This window comes from Mytilus galloprovincialis, chromosome 13, assembly GCF_965363235.1.
Source record: "Mytilus galloprovincialis chromosome 13, xbMytGall1.hap1.1, whole genome shotgun sequence".
Lineage (NCBI taxonomy): Eukaryota > Metazoa > Mollusca > Bivalvia > Mytilida > Mytilidae > Mytilus > Mytilus galloprovincialis.
Window position 1 is genome coordinate 39,259,230 of NC_134850.1, and position 15,784 is coordinate 39,275,013.

At 30.8% G+C, this 15,784-nt stretch overlaps 1 protein-coding gene across 1 annotated transcript in view; it reads right to left on the minus strand.

Annotated features, from left to right (window-relative positions):
- Positions 1 to 15,784, minus strand: part of LOC143057517 (uncharacterized) — a 131,668-nt gene that overhangs the window by 40,989 nt on the left and 74,895 nt on the right. Inside the window, exons 29-41 of the mRNA XM_076230828.1 lie at positions 15,215 to 15,365; positions 14,691 to 14,912; positions 14,293 to 14,386; positions 12,686 to 12,803; positions 11,648 to 11,796; positions 10,995 to 11,128; positions 8,655 to 8,924; positions 7,493 to 7,783; positions 6,337 to 6,485; positions 5,702 to 5,840; positions 4,897 to 5,000; positions 4,318 to 4,521; positions 668 to 842 (exon numbers count right to left, since the gene is read on the minus strand). Of these exons, the coding sequence (XP_076086943.1) occupies positions 668 to 842; positions 4,318 to 4,521; positions 4,897 to 5,000; positions 5,702 to 5,840; positions 6,337 to 6,485; positions 7,493 to 7,783; positions 8,655 to 8,924; positions 10,995 to 11,128; positions 11,648 to 11,796; positions 12,686 to 12,803; positions 14,293 to 14,386; positions 14,691 to 14,912; positions 15,215 to 15,365 (2,200 nt within the window). The remainder of the gene's footprint in view (positions 1 to 667; positions 843 to 4,317; positions 4,522 to 4,896; positions 5,001 to 5,701; positions 5,841 to 6,336; positions 6,486 to 7,492; positions 7,784 to 8,654; positions 8,925 to 10,994; positions 11,129 to 11,647; positions 11,797 to 12,685; positions 12,804 to 14,292; positions 14,387 to 14,690; positions 14,913 to 15,214; positions 15,366 to 15,784) is intronic.

Genomic DNA, 15,784 nt, shown 5'->3' on the forward strand with positions numbered 1-15,784 from the left:
TTCTACCTTTAATAGACCAACATTATCCATATAACAAAACTAGTGTAAAAAATGAAAACAACAAGTGTCTTTTTATATGTGTGTTACAAAATAAAAGATCAAAGAGTGTGGATTTATCAACTATTTAACCCCACCATATTAAGTGGCTGTTACCCAAGTCACCCTAACTAGATATTTTGTTACTTATGTGTATATTTTTACAGGAGTTGGTAATTTATTCTATCTGTTTTACTGTGACAGTCCTAAATAATAAATAATTTCTGCTACTCTTTTGACATATGATGCATGTGAGACATTTCTTTGAAATTACCACAGAAAGTCTTTCCATTTGTGTTTTTATTTTTGGCAGTTTCTATAAAAAAAAAAAAAAAAAAACCCAACTAAAACAGCAGTTAAAGCTCTGTTCTTTTGCTTTTGATGTTTTTTGATGTTTTTTGATGTTCATTTATTTAATGCATTTTATCATAAGTTAATACACAATATACTATCCGTTCTATCTAGACCTCACTTACAAAAAACAGCCATACCAAATGTAACCAAAGGTTCAATTCTAATAAGAATTATTCTGTTATACATGAATGCAAATACTCATCAATCTATGATTTTGAAACCTGACATATTTTTTAAATAACTATTTTTTTTTTTTTACTAGAAACAAAGTACATACCTGTAATAGTCTGTGTAGAACTAAACCAAACGTGTGGTGTTGTAAAGTCTGGACCATCAACTATAGTACCTGATACAGGTTTAGAAGAGTCATATAAAACTGGGGAGGATTTCTCAATTATTGAAAGGCCTGCTTCATTTGTGACTTTAAATTGAACTGTGTATAGAATGTTCATCTGAAAGAATAAAATGTCAACTGACTGCACTATATTACACTATCCCTATGTTTGAATCAACTCATATTTTATAATATATATATTGACATGATCTGACTGTCTTAAAATTAGCACAAATGCAAAAATTGTGAAGATTTCAGTAATTTTGCAGGAATATTATTTGCAAGTACTGGATGCATGTGCATTGAATTGTCAAAAACAGCCCATATTTATGGAACAAAAGTAATCATACTTTTCAATAAATAGCAAAAACTTTTTATTTCAACAAATTTGTAAAAGTGTTATATTTTGGATAAAAAAAAAGTTTAACTAGGCCTACTCTTCCAAACAGACTGTTACATAATTTCATATTTAACATGACAAATGCATTATGAATTTTTGTGTTGAAAAGAAACTTTGTTAGGACCAAAATCTGGTCTTGCGCACTCAATGGAATTGGCTGTAATTTCTCTCTATTTTTTAGTTTTTGCTCACAACTTAAGAGAGTAAAAGAAATCCTTATCTAAGAGCAATCACTCATATACAGAGCTACAGTCTACTTACTGTACAGGAAAAATTTGACTTGTTAGGAGATCTTACCTTGCTGATCATTTTTGTGATATTAAGTGTCTACTTATATATTAGAATAAAATTGAAAATTGAAATGAGGAATGTGTCAAAGAGACAACAACCCGACAACAGCTGAAGGTCACCTATGGGTCTTCAATACTTAGGTATCACATGTGCTGTGTCTGACAGAAATCAACCTTAAGCAAATGAATATTAACACATCTGTTAATCTATTTTGGGTTGAACAATTCTCATTGCAAAGTCTGTAACTGTTTGAAAATTGAGTTGTTACAAGAACCCTACAAAACAGAACAACATTCATCTTTTATTTCGCATTTGAATGTTCCAAAATCAATTAAATTATTATACATGTACAAAAAAAAAAATTGTTCACATACACTTGCAAAAGGTTGAATTTTATCAGACACAGTTTATATAAGGCAATACACCCCAAAAAATGTAAAAAATCATTAAAGGTCAACAACTATTATAAACAGCTGCCAAATGAGGGCATGATAAGCCCATAGCTTTTTCAGAGAATAAAGTTCAATAACTTTAAATGTCATATCCCAAATTCATAAATAACTAAAGGGATGTTATCTTAACAGATAAAAACCAATCACCAGTTTCATGATAACTGCTCAAAGTTTTTTTCAAAGTCCGAAAACTAGAATATTTCTTTTTTATTAATAAAATCACATAACTCCGAAATGTAAAATGTTCAAAAAGGAGCTACCATCAATAGATATGAACAATTAACCAAAGTCTCATTGAGCTACTGTCAATAGATATAAACAATTTACCAAAAGTTTCATGAAAACTGATGAAAACATTTTTGAGTTATTGTCAGAAAACTGGAAAATCTCCCTTTATAAATGAAAAAATAAAACAACCCAAAAACTCAAAAAAAAACACTTAAAATAAAAAATTTATAAAAAACAATAGGTCAATATATATGAACAATTTACCAAAGTTTTATGTGAATAGGTTCAAGAATTGTTGACGATGGACAGACAGACAACGGTATACCATAATACGTCCCGTAAACGGGGGTATAAAAAGGAATTGACTGCAAGTTTGACCATGTTAGACTTAAATGTGAAATTCATCACGCTAATCATTGTTTCCTTTTGTCAATTATAACTTGCAAGATAAAAGGCCCAAAAAAAAAAAAAAAGAAAGAAGTAAAATTAGTCATTTAAGGGCAATAACTCCTATAAAATTCATCTGACACTTTTGAAGTAATACAAATAGGAGCTCATCCTTATAAACATTTATGCCCTTGTCAGATTTTTCTATTTTCTAGTTTTCAAAATAATAAACTAAAATTGCAATTTACTGGTATGGTCTATTTTAAGCCAGGTATTTGTTAGCATGCCTGGTCATCAAACTTTTTTTTAAAGCTAGATATCCCAATGATTTTGGTTTAGTTTAGTTAAATTTGGCACAGTAGTTTCGGAGGGGAAGATTTTTGTAAAAGCTAATATACCGCATCGCTGAGCACAGCTGGATACGCCCCTAGAAGTTCAACCCTGATCAGTTGAGGCAAAAATGGACACAATATTCAAGCTTGATACAGGTCTGAATTTGGATATTGTAATCAAATATTTGACATATTATAGGTTTCTGAATAAATGTAGGCAAAGAACTTGAAATTGGTTATATGAATTGAATTTATATTCAATTAAAGTTTTCTTGCTGTTGTGAATTACACTGTACTGTTGTGCAATACTTAGTACTGTAAATTTAGAAATTATTGTGTGCATTTTTTATTGCGATTTTGTCATTTCAGACCTGTATGCGACTTTAAGTTTTGCTATATTGAGAAAAATCCTATTTATTCATAAAAAAAATCACAATAATTTCTGAATTTACAGTAAATCTGTTGTCAGACTATAAACAAATAAAGTTCAATGTCATATTTGAAAATTAATGAAAAGCAATAGGGAGATTACATCAACAGCTATAAATAATTCATCAAAGTTTCATGAGAACTGCTGAAAGCATTTTTGAGTTATTGTCCAAAAACTTTTTAATGAATAAAACCCCATAATTAAGAAATGTAAAATGTAAAATTTATAAAATTCTAAAGAGAGCTTACATCAACAATTATAAACAATTCACCAAAGTTTCATGAGAACTGCTGAAAGCATTTTTTAGTTATTGTTCAAAAACTGGAAAAAAACCTTTTTTAATGAATAAAACCCTGTAACTCTGATACGTAAAATCTAAAATTAATAAAAATCGAATGAGAGTTCAAGTTAATAGATATAAACAATTCACCAAAATTACTTGCAAGTTGGTGAAGGCATTTTGAGATATTGTTGGAAAACTGTAAAATCCCCCCCTTTTTAATGATTAAAACCCCAAAACTCAGAAATGGTAAATCTGAAATTTATAAAAATCGGTGTCAGGAATCAGAAGTTGTTATGAAATTGTAATACACAGAAACGAATGCGGCATACGGAGAATTCAATGATTTTAAAGTCGGCACCATTGGCCTTCAAAGACTTGAAGTCTTCTTCCACCAAAAAATGAAAGGGAGCTCACGTCAACAGATATAAACAATTCACCAAAGTTTCATGCCTATTGGTTGAAGTGTTTTTAATTTAATGTCGGACATGTTGACAACGGAAGAACAGAAGGTCAACAGTATACCATTATATGTCCCGTAAACAGGCAAATAAAAATAGAAACAATCCTGTAAGGAGTCAAATGAAGATTACATTTTAGCTATTAAAAGTGTTGCTCTTTCTAGAATAGTTTCTTGAAAAAAAAGTAAAGATTATCATTCAAGTGCCATATATAGCAGTTGACTGAATATTTCTATCATGTTGACTTATTTATAGATCTCATTTTGCTGATCATTTGAGCTTTTGACAGTTTTTCTCCATGTTATATGTATATAATTTATATTGCTACATACTGTAAGATTTAAATTGACAAAGCTGTACTCTGTATAGTTGCTGGTCAGTTCTATCCAATCAATTAACAGTATCTCTTCTGCACTGGAATCACATGAGGTGTTCTTCCATAATGAAACTTCATATGTTGCTATACCAGACTCAGGATCACTGTAATTTGTCCACTGGACTCTTAAGGTTGAATTGTCTGAGGTGTATGCTAAATCCTAATAAAAACCCATTTCTAAATTAGTTTTTTCTTTAAATAATATCAGCTGAAACATTATGTGACTAGAATAATACACCTTAATTCATATATTACACCCTTTTCTAGTACTAAAACCAAATCTAAAATATATATATAACAGTTTAATGGATGTCAAACTGTAGTATAAATTATTTAAACAAAACTGGTTGTAAGATAAGTTAATCAAATAAATAACAAAAGTTATAGACCTGATAGTTTTAGAATACCATGTTTGTAAATTTTAGACTTGACCTTAAATCTATGACTGTCGGCTTGCTTAAGTCAAAATGTATTTGTTTAAATATTGTATTTGTTATATAAGTTGCATTTTAAGTAAAATAAGGAAATATAATACCATGTTGTAAAATGGTGCAGAAGTCATAGCACCATACAGTGGAGATGTTGTATCAACTGTGAATTTGTGGTGAATCATTCCACAGTCTCCGGATTCATCTGTAGCTGTAATGAAGGAAACAATGAACAATATTAAACATGTTATATTGGTTATAGTATATAATAATACATAGATATATGAAGATGTGGTATATGTATAATTGATTTGATTTAATATCTTCTTTATTTGACTAAGTGTTCAATGTTTTAAACTAGATTTCTCACTTTGCAACATATATAAAACCTTGGCCATTACTGTATACCAGTAATGTATTGCAACATTATAGGAAATATCTGCTTCTCACAAATGCTGTTGATTATATTCATTTATAGTACATATGTATTGCAAACAAAAAATGTATGGGCCTACATGGTCAAGTGGTCGAAGTAAGTACTGTATCAATAGCCTGTTAACACTCAGACTTAAATCATGATTGACAAGGATAGTCAGTTTTCCTGCTGAAGGATGGTTGGTCTCTCAGTGCAATTGGTCTTTCTCCACCAGTAAATATTGTCCGCCACGAAATAGCAAATAGATAATTTAAAACTTTTTCCAAGGAAGGGATATCGAATAATATTATTATTAAAATTTGAAATAACCCATAGAGCAGTGCTAGTAAACTCAGGTTGTTTTTTTTGGGATATTTATGTTGCATTTCATTGACAATTATCCTTATTTTTCTTCTTCTAGATCTGACCTAATTAAAGCATAGCAGGTTCCTCAATGTTGTAATTTAATGATGTCAGACTTTTTATCTAGAACTTACCTATAACCCAAGCATAGTAGGTTCCTCCCAGTTGTAAGTTTAATGATGTCAGTCTGCAGAATGTATTCTTGTTTATGTTTAGCAGTGGCACAACATTAAATGTATTTTTCTTATTGGTATCACTGTTTTTTCCATCAATCTGTCAAAAATACAAATACTGGTAAAACAACTGATCAGAAATTATTTATTTATTATGACAAATGGCATAAGTTGGAAACTTATCCTTATTAGGGGCTTAGTATCTGTGTACGAGGCTTTATTCTTTGGTGCAATATATCCTCTTGTAATGTTAAAAAAATATTACTGACATTTCATAAATGTTTGGAAATAAAATATAAAGTGCTTTAAATTCAGTGTCTATTGTTTTTGAGATAGTTGTTTTTTTTGCCTCTTACTGATTTTTTTAGCCAATTGAAACTGATTTTAACAGTTTTTTGTCATGTAATGCTGGCTCCTGCCCGTTATATTTGTTTTTCTTAGTTTTAGTTTTAACCCATACTGCTTGTTTTCTTGTTTTTTCAAGAATTCAGAAAAAAAATACCTTTGAATTATTTGAAAATCAGAAAAGGTCATTTTCAACATTAATGAAATTAAATACAGTAGCCCTTCCCAACTTCAATATAAACATGTCTTACATGTAGTTTACAATCTATTCCCTCTGCTTCTGTGTTGTTTGATAGTCCTACATAATACATCATTATTTCCAGCTTAGATGTAAAACCTTCAAACTGTATATCTACATAGGTGTCATTGTTAATAAAGTCTCCCATAATGATAGATCCACCTATGACAACAGAAAAATACAACTTGTCAAACTTATTCTATTCACACATCTCACTCAATTGACAATTTCATAAAGCTCAATTATTTTTAGCAAATGTATCATGTACAGGAGAAATAATTTTAAAAAAATCAGTTGATTGTAGGTAAAATAGCTGCTGTTGGAAAAGAGATATACTAATCAAGGTGATTTTAGTTCAAACATTAGTATGTGCAAGTTAAATGTGAATTATTTTCAAAATATAATGAGTATTTATTGAGATTTTACAGTCAACTGATAGCAAGATTCCAATTATTCTTCAGAAAAAGACAAATATTGCATATTTTGCCAAAAATTGACAAGTGGGAAATAAGAAGTGCATGCAAGTACCAAAACACTGTTTACATGTTAGGAATTGTTCATATATACACAAATTGTGGTAAATTAATTTCATGGGCTCTTTATTAGTGTGGCAAAAAAACTATAATGTAAAAATGATCAAAATCAATGTTTTTTTTGTTCAGGAGTTTTTGCTTTGATGAGATTGAAGCCAAGGAACTGTCTCTTGTTTAGATAGATTCATACTCTTCGATAAAGGCCATAATTGTATAAACTGAATTAAATTAAAAACCCATGTAATCATGTTCACTGAATATGAAAAGTTGACAAGTATAAACTTGTGATACCAGAATCATATAAAATGTGTTCAAATTGTACATAAAAAACTCTGTCTGATGTTTTTTTTTTTTTTTTTTTCATCTAAACTCATTATTAAAAGGTACTTGATTTCTGTAATAATGTATATGCTTCTCTTTTATTTTTATATATTTCTCTCATAAATATCCACTGTCACTCCTTCATTGTATATATGTTATTGTACTTTGTCTTTAATTTGTTGCCATAACCATTTATTGTCAATGCGTTATTGCTATTAAAGTTATCTTATCTTATCTAATAAAACTTTTGCCGGAGTTCTGTTCACATAATTACAACATTCTGCAAAGCAATAAAAAATAGAAAGCTAAAATTACCCTCAACACCACCATCATATCCAACATGGAAACCATTAGATGTAACTGTGGCAATAGAATATGATATGCTGTAGGCTCTCACAGTGAAGTAATACATTGCTGTTCCTGATGCTAGGTTAAGATCATAAAACGTTACAGATTTGTTTAAACCAACATTTGTAAATGGTACAATATTATCTCTGGTTTTCTGAAATCTTCTATCTGTCCCAACCGCTACTTCATAATACATTATTTCTTGAGCAATGGTTTGGTCTGCTGTATTTGAATCTTTAGCTTGATACCCCTGGTTGCCTTTAATGAGAAGGTAGACTTAAACAATTCATCTGATAATCTACTTTTGAAATTCCTACTTCATTTAAGTTAAAAGCTACGTTATATTAGTCCTCAGGTAATAAATGTTCTTAACTATATTCTACAACGTTAGCTGAAAGGTTTTACGAAAAATGCATAACTATGAAGATAATAAGAAAAAACAAGTGAAACTGTAAGCTACTGCTCACTGATGATACCCCCGCTGCAAGTGGATAATTTTAATAGACATGTAAAAATATGCACATGTTTGGTAAAAATGAAATTGTTGAGTTATGATTCTGAAAACCCATCACACGGTATAGCAGACTTATATAAACCCTGAAACCACATTTCAGAAATCCTTGTATTGTAGTTCCTGAGAAAAATGTGACAAATTTTCAACTTGGCTATCATGTGTAAAATTATACAAGTGTTCAGTAAGGAAGTTGTTGAGTGATGATTCTGAAAACGCATCACACGGTATAGCAGACTTATATAAACCCTGAAACCAAATTTCAGAAATCCTTGTATTGTAGTTCCTGAGAAAAATTTGACGAAAATTTTCAACTGGCTATCATATGTAAAATCCTACAAGTGTTTGGTAAACAGGAAGTTGTTGAGTGATGAATCTGAAAATGCATCACACGGTATAGCAGACTTATATAAACCCTGAAACCAAATTTCAGAAATCCTTGTCAAGTAGTTCCTAAGAAAAATGTGATGAAAATATTCATGGGACTGACAGACTGACCCCCTTTTTTCAAAGCGGGGATATAAAAATGGATGGAAGGACATTTGTATCATAAATATTGAGAAATAGCGAGATTTGTTCTGTTCTCTCGCTCTTATTTTGATACTGAAAACAACATACCTTCAACAGCTGCCTGAGATAAAGCAGAAGCTGGTAAACCAAAACCATCCCAATTAGCTGATATTTTACGACGTGAGGGTTGAACATTCAAATCAAACCTGGGAATATATCCATCGAACACACTGCCTGGAAGCAAAGGATCATCTTTGACAGTAACTCCATTGGATCTTATGATGTAGGTATAGTTCAATGCATTTGTCACTCGTAACAAAGAATAATATAATTCTCCACTTCTAAGATAAAGTCCATCTAAACTTGCTTTTTCTGCAACTGAAAGATTATACAATACAAAAAAATAACAATTCAGCTCTAAAAATTTATCTCTGTCTTTTTACTTTAACATGTAATTTCTCTTTTCATAGATCTTGTATCGAAAGACCGTTCTCTTATGTAAGATAATTCATACAGCATTTTTAAACACTACATTTTTTTTATTCATTCTTTTTTTTATAACAAACCCATATCAAATATGCTTAAATTTGAGATGTGTTTCATGATTCAAATCTTCTGCATTTTTAAGATACACTTTAAATATATTTTTATATAACCATACACAAATATATGATTTTCTCCTGATTTAAGATTATAAAATAAAACCTGACAAAATGTAATTATCATTCATTCATTCCAAGTTGAGTGCAAACAAATCATAACATGTAAATGTATGGAAAAAGTAATTAGTAATTGGGTTCCAATTGGCCAAGTAGTTTCAGGGAAAAAGATTTTAGTAAAAGTTAAGACAATAATGGATGGTGTATGCTAAGTGCCAAGAAAGCTCAAATGCATGATACATTGGGTCAGGTGAATGCTGAAATACAATAACTTTTCAGTTTCAAATCCATATTATAACTAGAATAAACAGCTGCACCATGAGCGCATGATACCCCCATCGTCTTGTGTGTAAGTTTTATGCAATAATCATAAATAGTTTCTGAGATACAGTGTGATATGTGAAAACCCACCTTTTTTTAACAAATGTAGACCAATTGGAAAACGGGACCAAAAATTAAGAATCTACATACACAGTTAGATCCGGCATATCAAGAAACCCCAATTATTCAATTTTTGATGAAATCAAACAAAGTTCAATTTTGGACCCTTTGGGCCCCTTATTCCTAAAAACCTGTTGGGACTAAAACTCCCAAAATCAAACCCAATCTTCCTTTTATGGTCATAAACCTTGTGTTTAAATTTCAAAGATTTCTATTTACTTATACTAAAGTTATGGTGCGAAAAACCAAGAATAATGCTTACTTGGGCCCCTTTTTGGCCCCAAATTCCTAAACTGTTCAGACCTCAACTCCCAAAATCAATCCCAACCTTCCTTTTGTGGTCATAAACCTTGTGTTTAAATTTCATTGATTTTTGCGAAAACCAAGAATAATGCTTATTTAGGCCCTTTTTTGGCCCCTAATTCCTAAACTGTTTGAACTAAAACTCCCAAAACCAATACCAACCTTCCTTTTGTGGTCATAAACCTTGTGTCAAAATTTCATAGATTTCTATTTACTTAAGCTAAAGTTATAGTGCGAAAACCAAGAAAATGCTTATTTGGGCCCTTTTTGGCCCCTAATTCCTAAAATTTTGGGACCAAAACTCCCAAAAACAATCCCAACCCTCCTTTTGAGGTTATAAACCTTGTGTTAAAATTTCATAGATTTCTATTCACTTTTACTAAAGCTAGAGTGCGAAAACTAAAAGTATTTGGATGACGACGACGACGACGCAAGACAACGCAGGACGACGACGCCAACGTAATAGCAATATACGACGAAAAATTAAAATTTTTGCGGTCGTATAAAAACCAAACTCAATATCTCTTAAATAAAATTTTGAATCAAACCAAAAAGAATACAGATCTTAATATTAATATATTAACTTAGAAGTGTATTAAGTTTTAAGCAATAATCATAAATGGTTTTTGAGATACGGCGCGACATGTAAAAAAATCCTCCCCCTTTTTTTTACAAAATACGTAATAAATAAAAATTTTGAATCATCACCAAAAAGTATACTGATCTTATTAATATAACTAAAAAGTGTGTAAAGTTTTAAGTAATAATCATAAATTGTTTTTGAGATTAGGCGCAACATTTGAAAAAAAACCCCACCCAGTTTTAGTTAAAAAGTCCTGTAACTCAAAAAGTTTTAATCTTATTTTTCATGAAATTTGGATATGTAGTCCTCAAGTTACGGTGCGACATGTTTACGACGGACAGACGGATATATAGGCAGACGCCGGACATTTGTATACCATAATATGTCCCGTCAAAATAATGACGGCCGTATAAAAATGAGTTTTGAAATACATTAACTATGGTTATAAATAAATTCATTTACCAGCCATGTCCAACCATTCTGAAACAACTTCTCCATCCAATTTCTGTACCTGCCATTCATTTCTCACTGATGGACAGGGATCACCTGACAGAACCCATGATGCTTGAAGTGTGTCTAGACTGTTCTGGAAATCTCTTTACATAAAATATAAAACAAAATTGATTGTATTTTCAAGTGAAGCATTTTTCTTTTAAAATTGTTCTCTTTTGATAAAGAAAAATACAGAAAAGATTCAATTAAAGCCTGATCATTGTTTTTTTTTTTTTTTATCTGTATTGGCATTTTAATACTATCACAACTTCCTGTTAAGATTTGACTAAATACCTATATCCCAATATCATCGGGTAAAAATGTTACTTATAATAATCTTAAGACATTTTGAACTGTTTTGCTTCCTCAGATTTTCTCTATCCACAACAAGTTTCAGTTTTAAAACAATAGCTGCATGTTACCCTATGTTTTCTTTTTCAACATGCAAGTGAGGTAAAAAAGTATAAAAACCTATTTCTATGCTCATGACATTATTTTTGAAATAACCTTTAATTGGACTGTGCTCAAGAGCACTAACATAAAAAGGCGTTTTTTGACCTCATTCAGTTGTTACCTTTGGTTAAATAGCACAATTTTAAAAAGGTTTTTCAAAAAATTCTTACACATCAATACCAGAGTCGTCTAGTACATCATTGATTGCAATATGTGAAAGTGGTTGTAGACCCTGACTTAAGTAAGAGAGATATACTCCATTGGAAGTGGCTACACTAGATAATCCAGCTCCATTTGTTCCTCTGATAGAGACATAGACCTACAATACAAACAATTACTGCAATAATCTTTTATATGAAAACAATAATAACAGAAAAACGCATCAAACATATACTATAGCTCATGACTGTGTGAGTTAGCTGTTTCAGAATCTAATGCATTCTGGGTAATATTTTTCAGAACATACACCAAACCATTGTGATTGGTTAAAACATTTTAAACAATTGAAATTCAACCAATGACATAATGTTATTATAATTTTGGTGTACGAACAATGAAATTACCCCTTCCTTTTGATTCCTAAAAGGCAAATTATAAATAATGTTCTTTGAGGAATCAGGATAAATATATTAGGATATCTTAATTCTTAAAAAAGTTCATCATTTGGAATGTAAATAAAGTAGAAAATGCAAGGAACTGTATTTTTCCATACTTTTTTTTGACAACACCAATTGTTGAAAAAAGGAGTGATATTGTAGGATTTTTTAAACAGTTTGTATATGACTATGAGATAATATTTTAACATATCAACTGTCAGTCAAACAACTTTTAACAATATGAAGTTTTACCTAGACCTATCTGTTTCAACTAAAAAGAAATATAGACATATGCACTGTTTTCTAGAGGATTTTTTGAAAATTGCATTCAATTCAATGCTGAGTCAACCCAGTAATGGATGTTTCAGTGACTTAATAAATTGTCTACATCTCAGTTTGATTTACGATCAAGCTCATAAAGCAAAATACTGATAGATTAATATTACCTAAAAAACTAATAGGCACACAGTCCAGAAAACATACTGCCTATAAATGGGGGATAAAAAAGGATACCATGGCACGAGTGTAATTAATAATAATGTATTACCAGCCATTACAGATTTAAAGACAAACACAACCATAACATCAGTAGTTCATAAAAAATAAATTCACCTTTCTATATCCCTTTAGACTAAGACCAGACACTGTGTAATATCTAGCATCTTGTGGAACATCAAAGAAAGCTTTGATCTGTCCTCCACCTGGTGTAGTACCTACTGCTATCTGGTACCTGTTCAATGAAAAATAGGAAGTTCATGTAATATCTTTATACAGAAACAGACGGTTTCAGGTAATTCTATAAAAAGTTTCAGATTGAATCTCACTAGAACACATCGGAGTTTAATGCGTTATGGAAAGTATGTAAATTGTTGTAGCATAATTTTTTGTAAAAGATTTATGACAGGAGAAAATTAGGATAGGTGTCAAAAGTCATAGGTACTTTGGAACAGGACATTTTTTAGCTTCCCCTTTTTTCCAAAGACCTTTTTTTGTTTTATATTTTTCAGTATACTATGAACATACATATACTATAAATATTATAAATGGCCACTGATATACTGTGAAAGTACTTTTATTCGTGGGGAACCAATTTTTGTGGTTTTCCACAAATTAAAGTGTCCAACGAAATAAAACAATTGTCCAACTCAAGACATGCAATGCAAAGATCCCCATGTAGGTTTTGACTATCAATATGATCTAGAGAATACATTGAATATCGGCAAATATGAGACTACTATAACACTAGTCTCAGGGCAAATGTACTATGAACTAGAACTGCAGGTTAGACTATACCCATTTAATCTTTAAAAACCTAAGCTGTACAACTTTTGATCTTTCAATTCTCATAAAAAAAAATTTTGATCATGAAAGTCATGATCTGCTGTGATAAAGTGTTCATTTTATATCCTCATAATTCTCCTACGGTAATAATAATTTCATGCTGGGTTTGTTTTTGATAAGAATTAATTTTACAATGCAAGGTACATTTATAGCATTTGTTTATGTTACTTTTTTCTGGAAGTGACATGTTTATTGACTAATTAACACCTTTCGTGGTCTTTAATCTGTTGATCACTTGATTTCAGGTTAATGAGTGTCATAACAACGATTTACACAACTTTTAAAAATGTTTACTTTGAAATTTCCTTCAATCAAGACAATTTGTAATCTGTTTCTTATGGCTTCAATTCTTCACACTATTTTTTTTTTATAAACTAAAATCCACGAATTTAAAAACCCACGAACATGTAACTTTTGCACATACCCCGAAAATTGATACCCACGAATTAAAGTCCTTTCACAGTAGTATAAAGGGCTTTCTATATATAATATATCTGTGACCGCAGTGGATATTAAACTATTGGAATTGATAGTAAATGGCAAATACACCTAATTTATTTATAGTATTTATGATCATAGTTATAATACAGAAAAACGCTAAAATAATCGTATCCAATTAATTAAATAAATTATGTGCAATTTTAAACAGTTTGATGACAGAAACAATATCCAGATGCCTCTAATTTCATTTTCCTCTCAAAACTACAATAACTATATGTGAGGATGATAAATGCGATTATGCATGGTACCTAAAGGTCATGGCGGCGTGATGATTATTTATTGTGGAAGGAAGAGAAGTGACAAACAAAATGAGGTCTTCTCATTTAATATTCTAGATGTTTTCCAGCTACTACATCTATATCAAGTAAAATACAAACCCCACAATTCCTGATTCTTCATCAGTAAACAGCTGCCATGTGGCTGACACAGAAGTGAGGGACTCGGAACATATAGCATCTAATGCATCACATTCTACAGAAAGACAAAATAATATTGCAAGAAAGGATATATTTACATCTTTAATAAAAACGAAAACACAATTGCTGTATAATGAGTAAAAAAAAATGTTCACCATTTTCTATTATCATTACTTTTTATGTGTGACTCCTCTTTTTTTCTACACTTAGTTTCACTTTTAATATTTTTAAGGTGTAAATGCTAATTTAGAATTTAACATTCTATCTACTTAAAATACATTATCATTTCAGCAATTCCTTAGGAAAATAAAAGGTCATCTTTATATAAATAAAAACAAAAAGACAAAGAGATTTCAAACCTAGATCTGTAGTGCAGATTTTAGCATTCATTGCTGCAGTTTGGTGAGTGTCATTGAGATTGATTCTGTAGACTGTATGCAGGTCCACTACTTTCCCATGTTTGGGTGGTGTTGCATCAATGGAGATAGATCCTGAGAATGCAGATGTTTCCATGTCAACTGAATTCATTGCTGTGACTGTAGCAAAGCATGATCTGCCATGGTCTAATTGATAATTGGCTCCTAAAAATATGGCGAAAAAGTGGTATGTATTTAATATTTCATAAACAATAATGCCCCATGTCAGATTTGCTCTAAATGCTTTGGTTTCAGAGATATAAGCTGAAATCTACATTTCACCCCTATGTTCTATTTTCGGCCATGGTGTCCATCTTGGTTGGTTGGCTGGGTCACCTGACACATTTTTTTAACTAGGTACCATTGTCTTCAGGCATTTAACATCATTACAAAGCTTGAGCAAACATATTAACAAAACTTGCAAGCATGTAAACCAAACTTTTGGTCAACAGCTCTAATAAACGTACCCTTTATGATATATGAAGATGTAAATCCACTGACAGTTGTTTCAAAAATATCTGAAAATCCTTGTTCTGATCCAAGAGTGATAATAAATTTCTGTATTGGACTCTCTTCATCAAGAAATCCTGACCAGGAACATAATATTGGGCTCTCAACCTGCAAATTGTGAGAAAAGCTTGTTTAGAATGGGAGTGGTTCAGCACTTGATACATGATATTGACACTTGTGAAAGATCATTTGTTGAACTTAAGATGTCATTTGTTTTGTTTATAGGTTGCTGTCTCCTTGACCTGCACCTCACATTTCCTTTTATTCATACCTTTATTTCAAGAGAAGAATCATTTTTGAAAACATGTGCTGCAGATTATATTTCTGAAAAATTATAGCGAAGCATGATTTATTTTATACTTTACTAGCAAGTGGTAATAATCAAATATAATTGTTTAAGGCCATTCATAAAAGTCATAAAATTAAACTTCTGTAAACTTCACACTAAAAGAAACTGTCTGTGCGGCACACAAGATTTTCATTGATTGGATTGACAGCTAATTGACATTCCATTAGTAAAATGATTC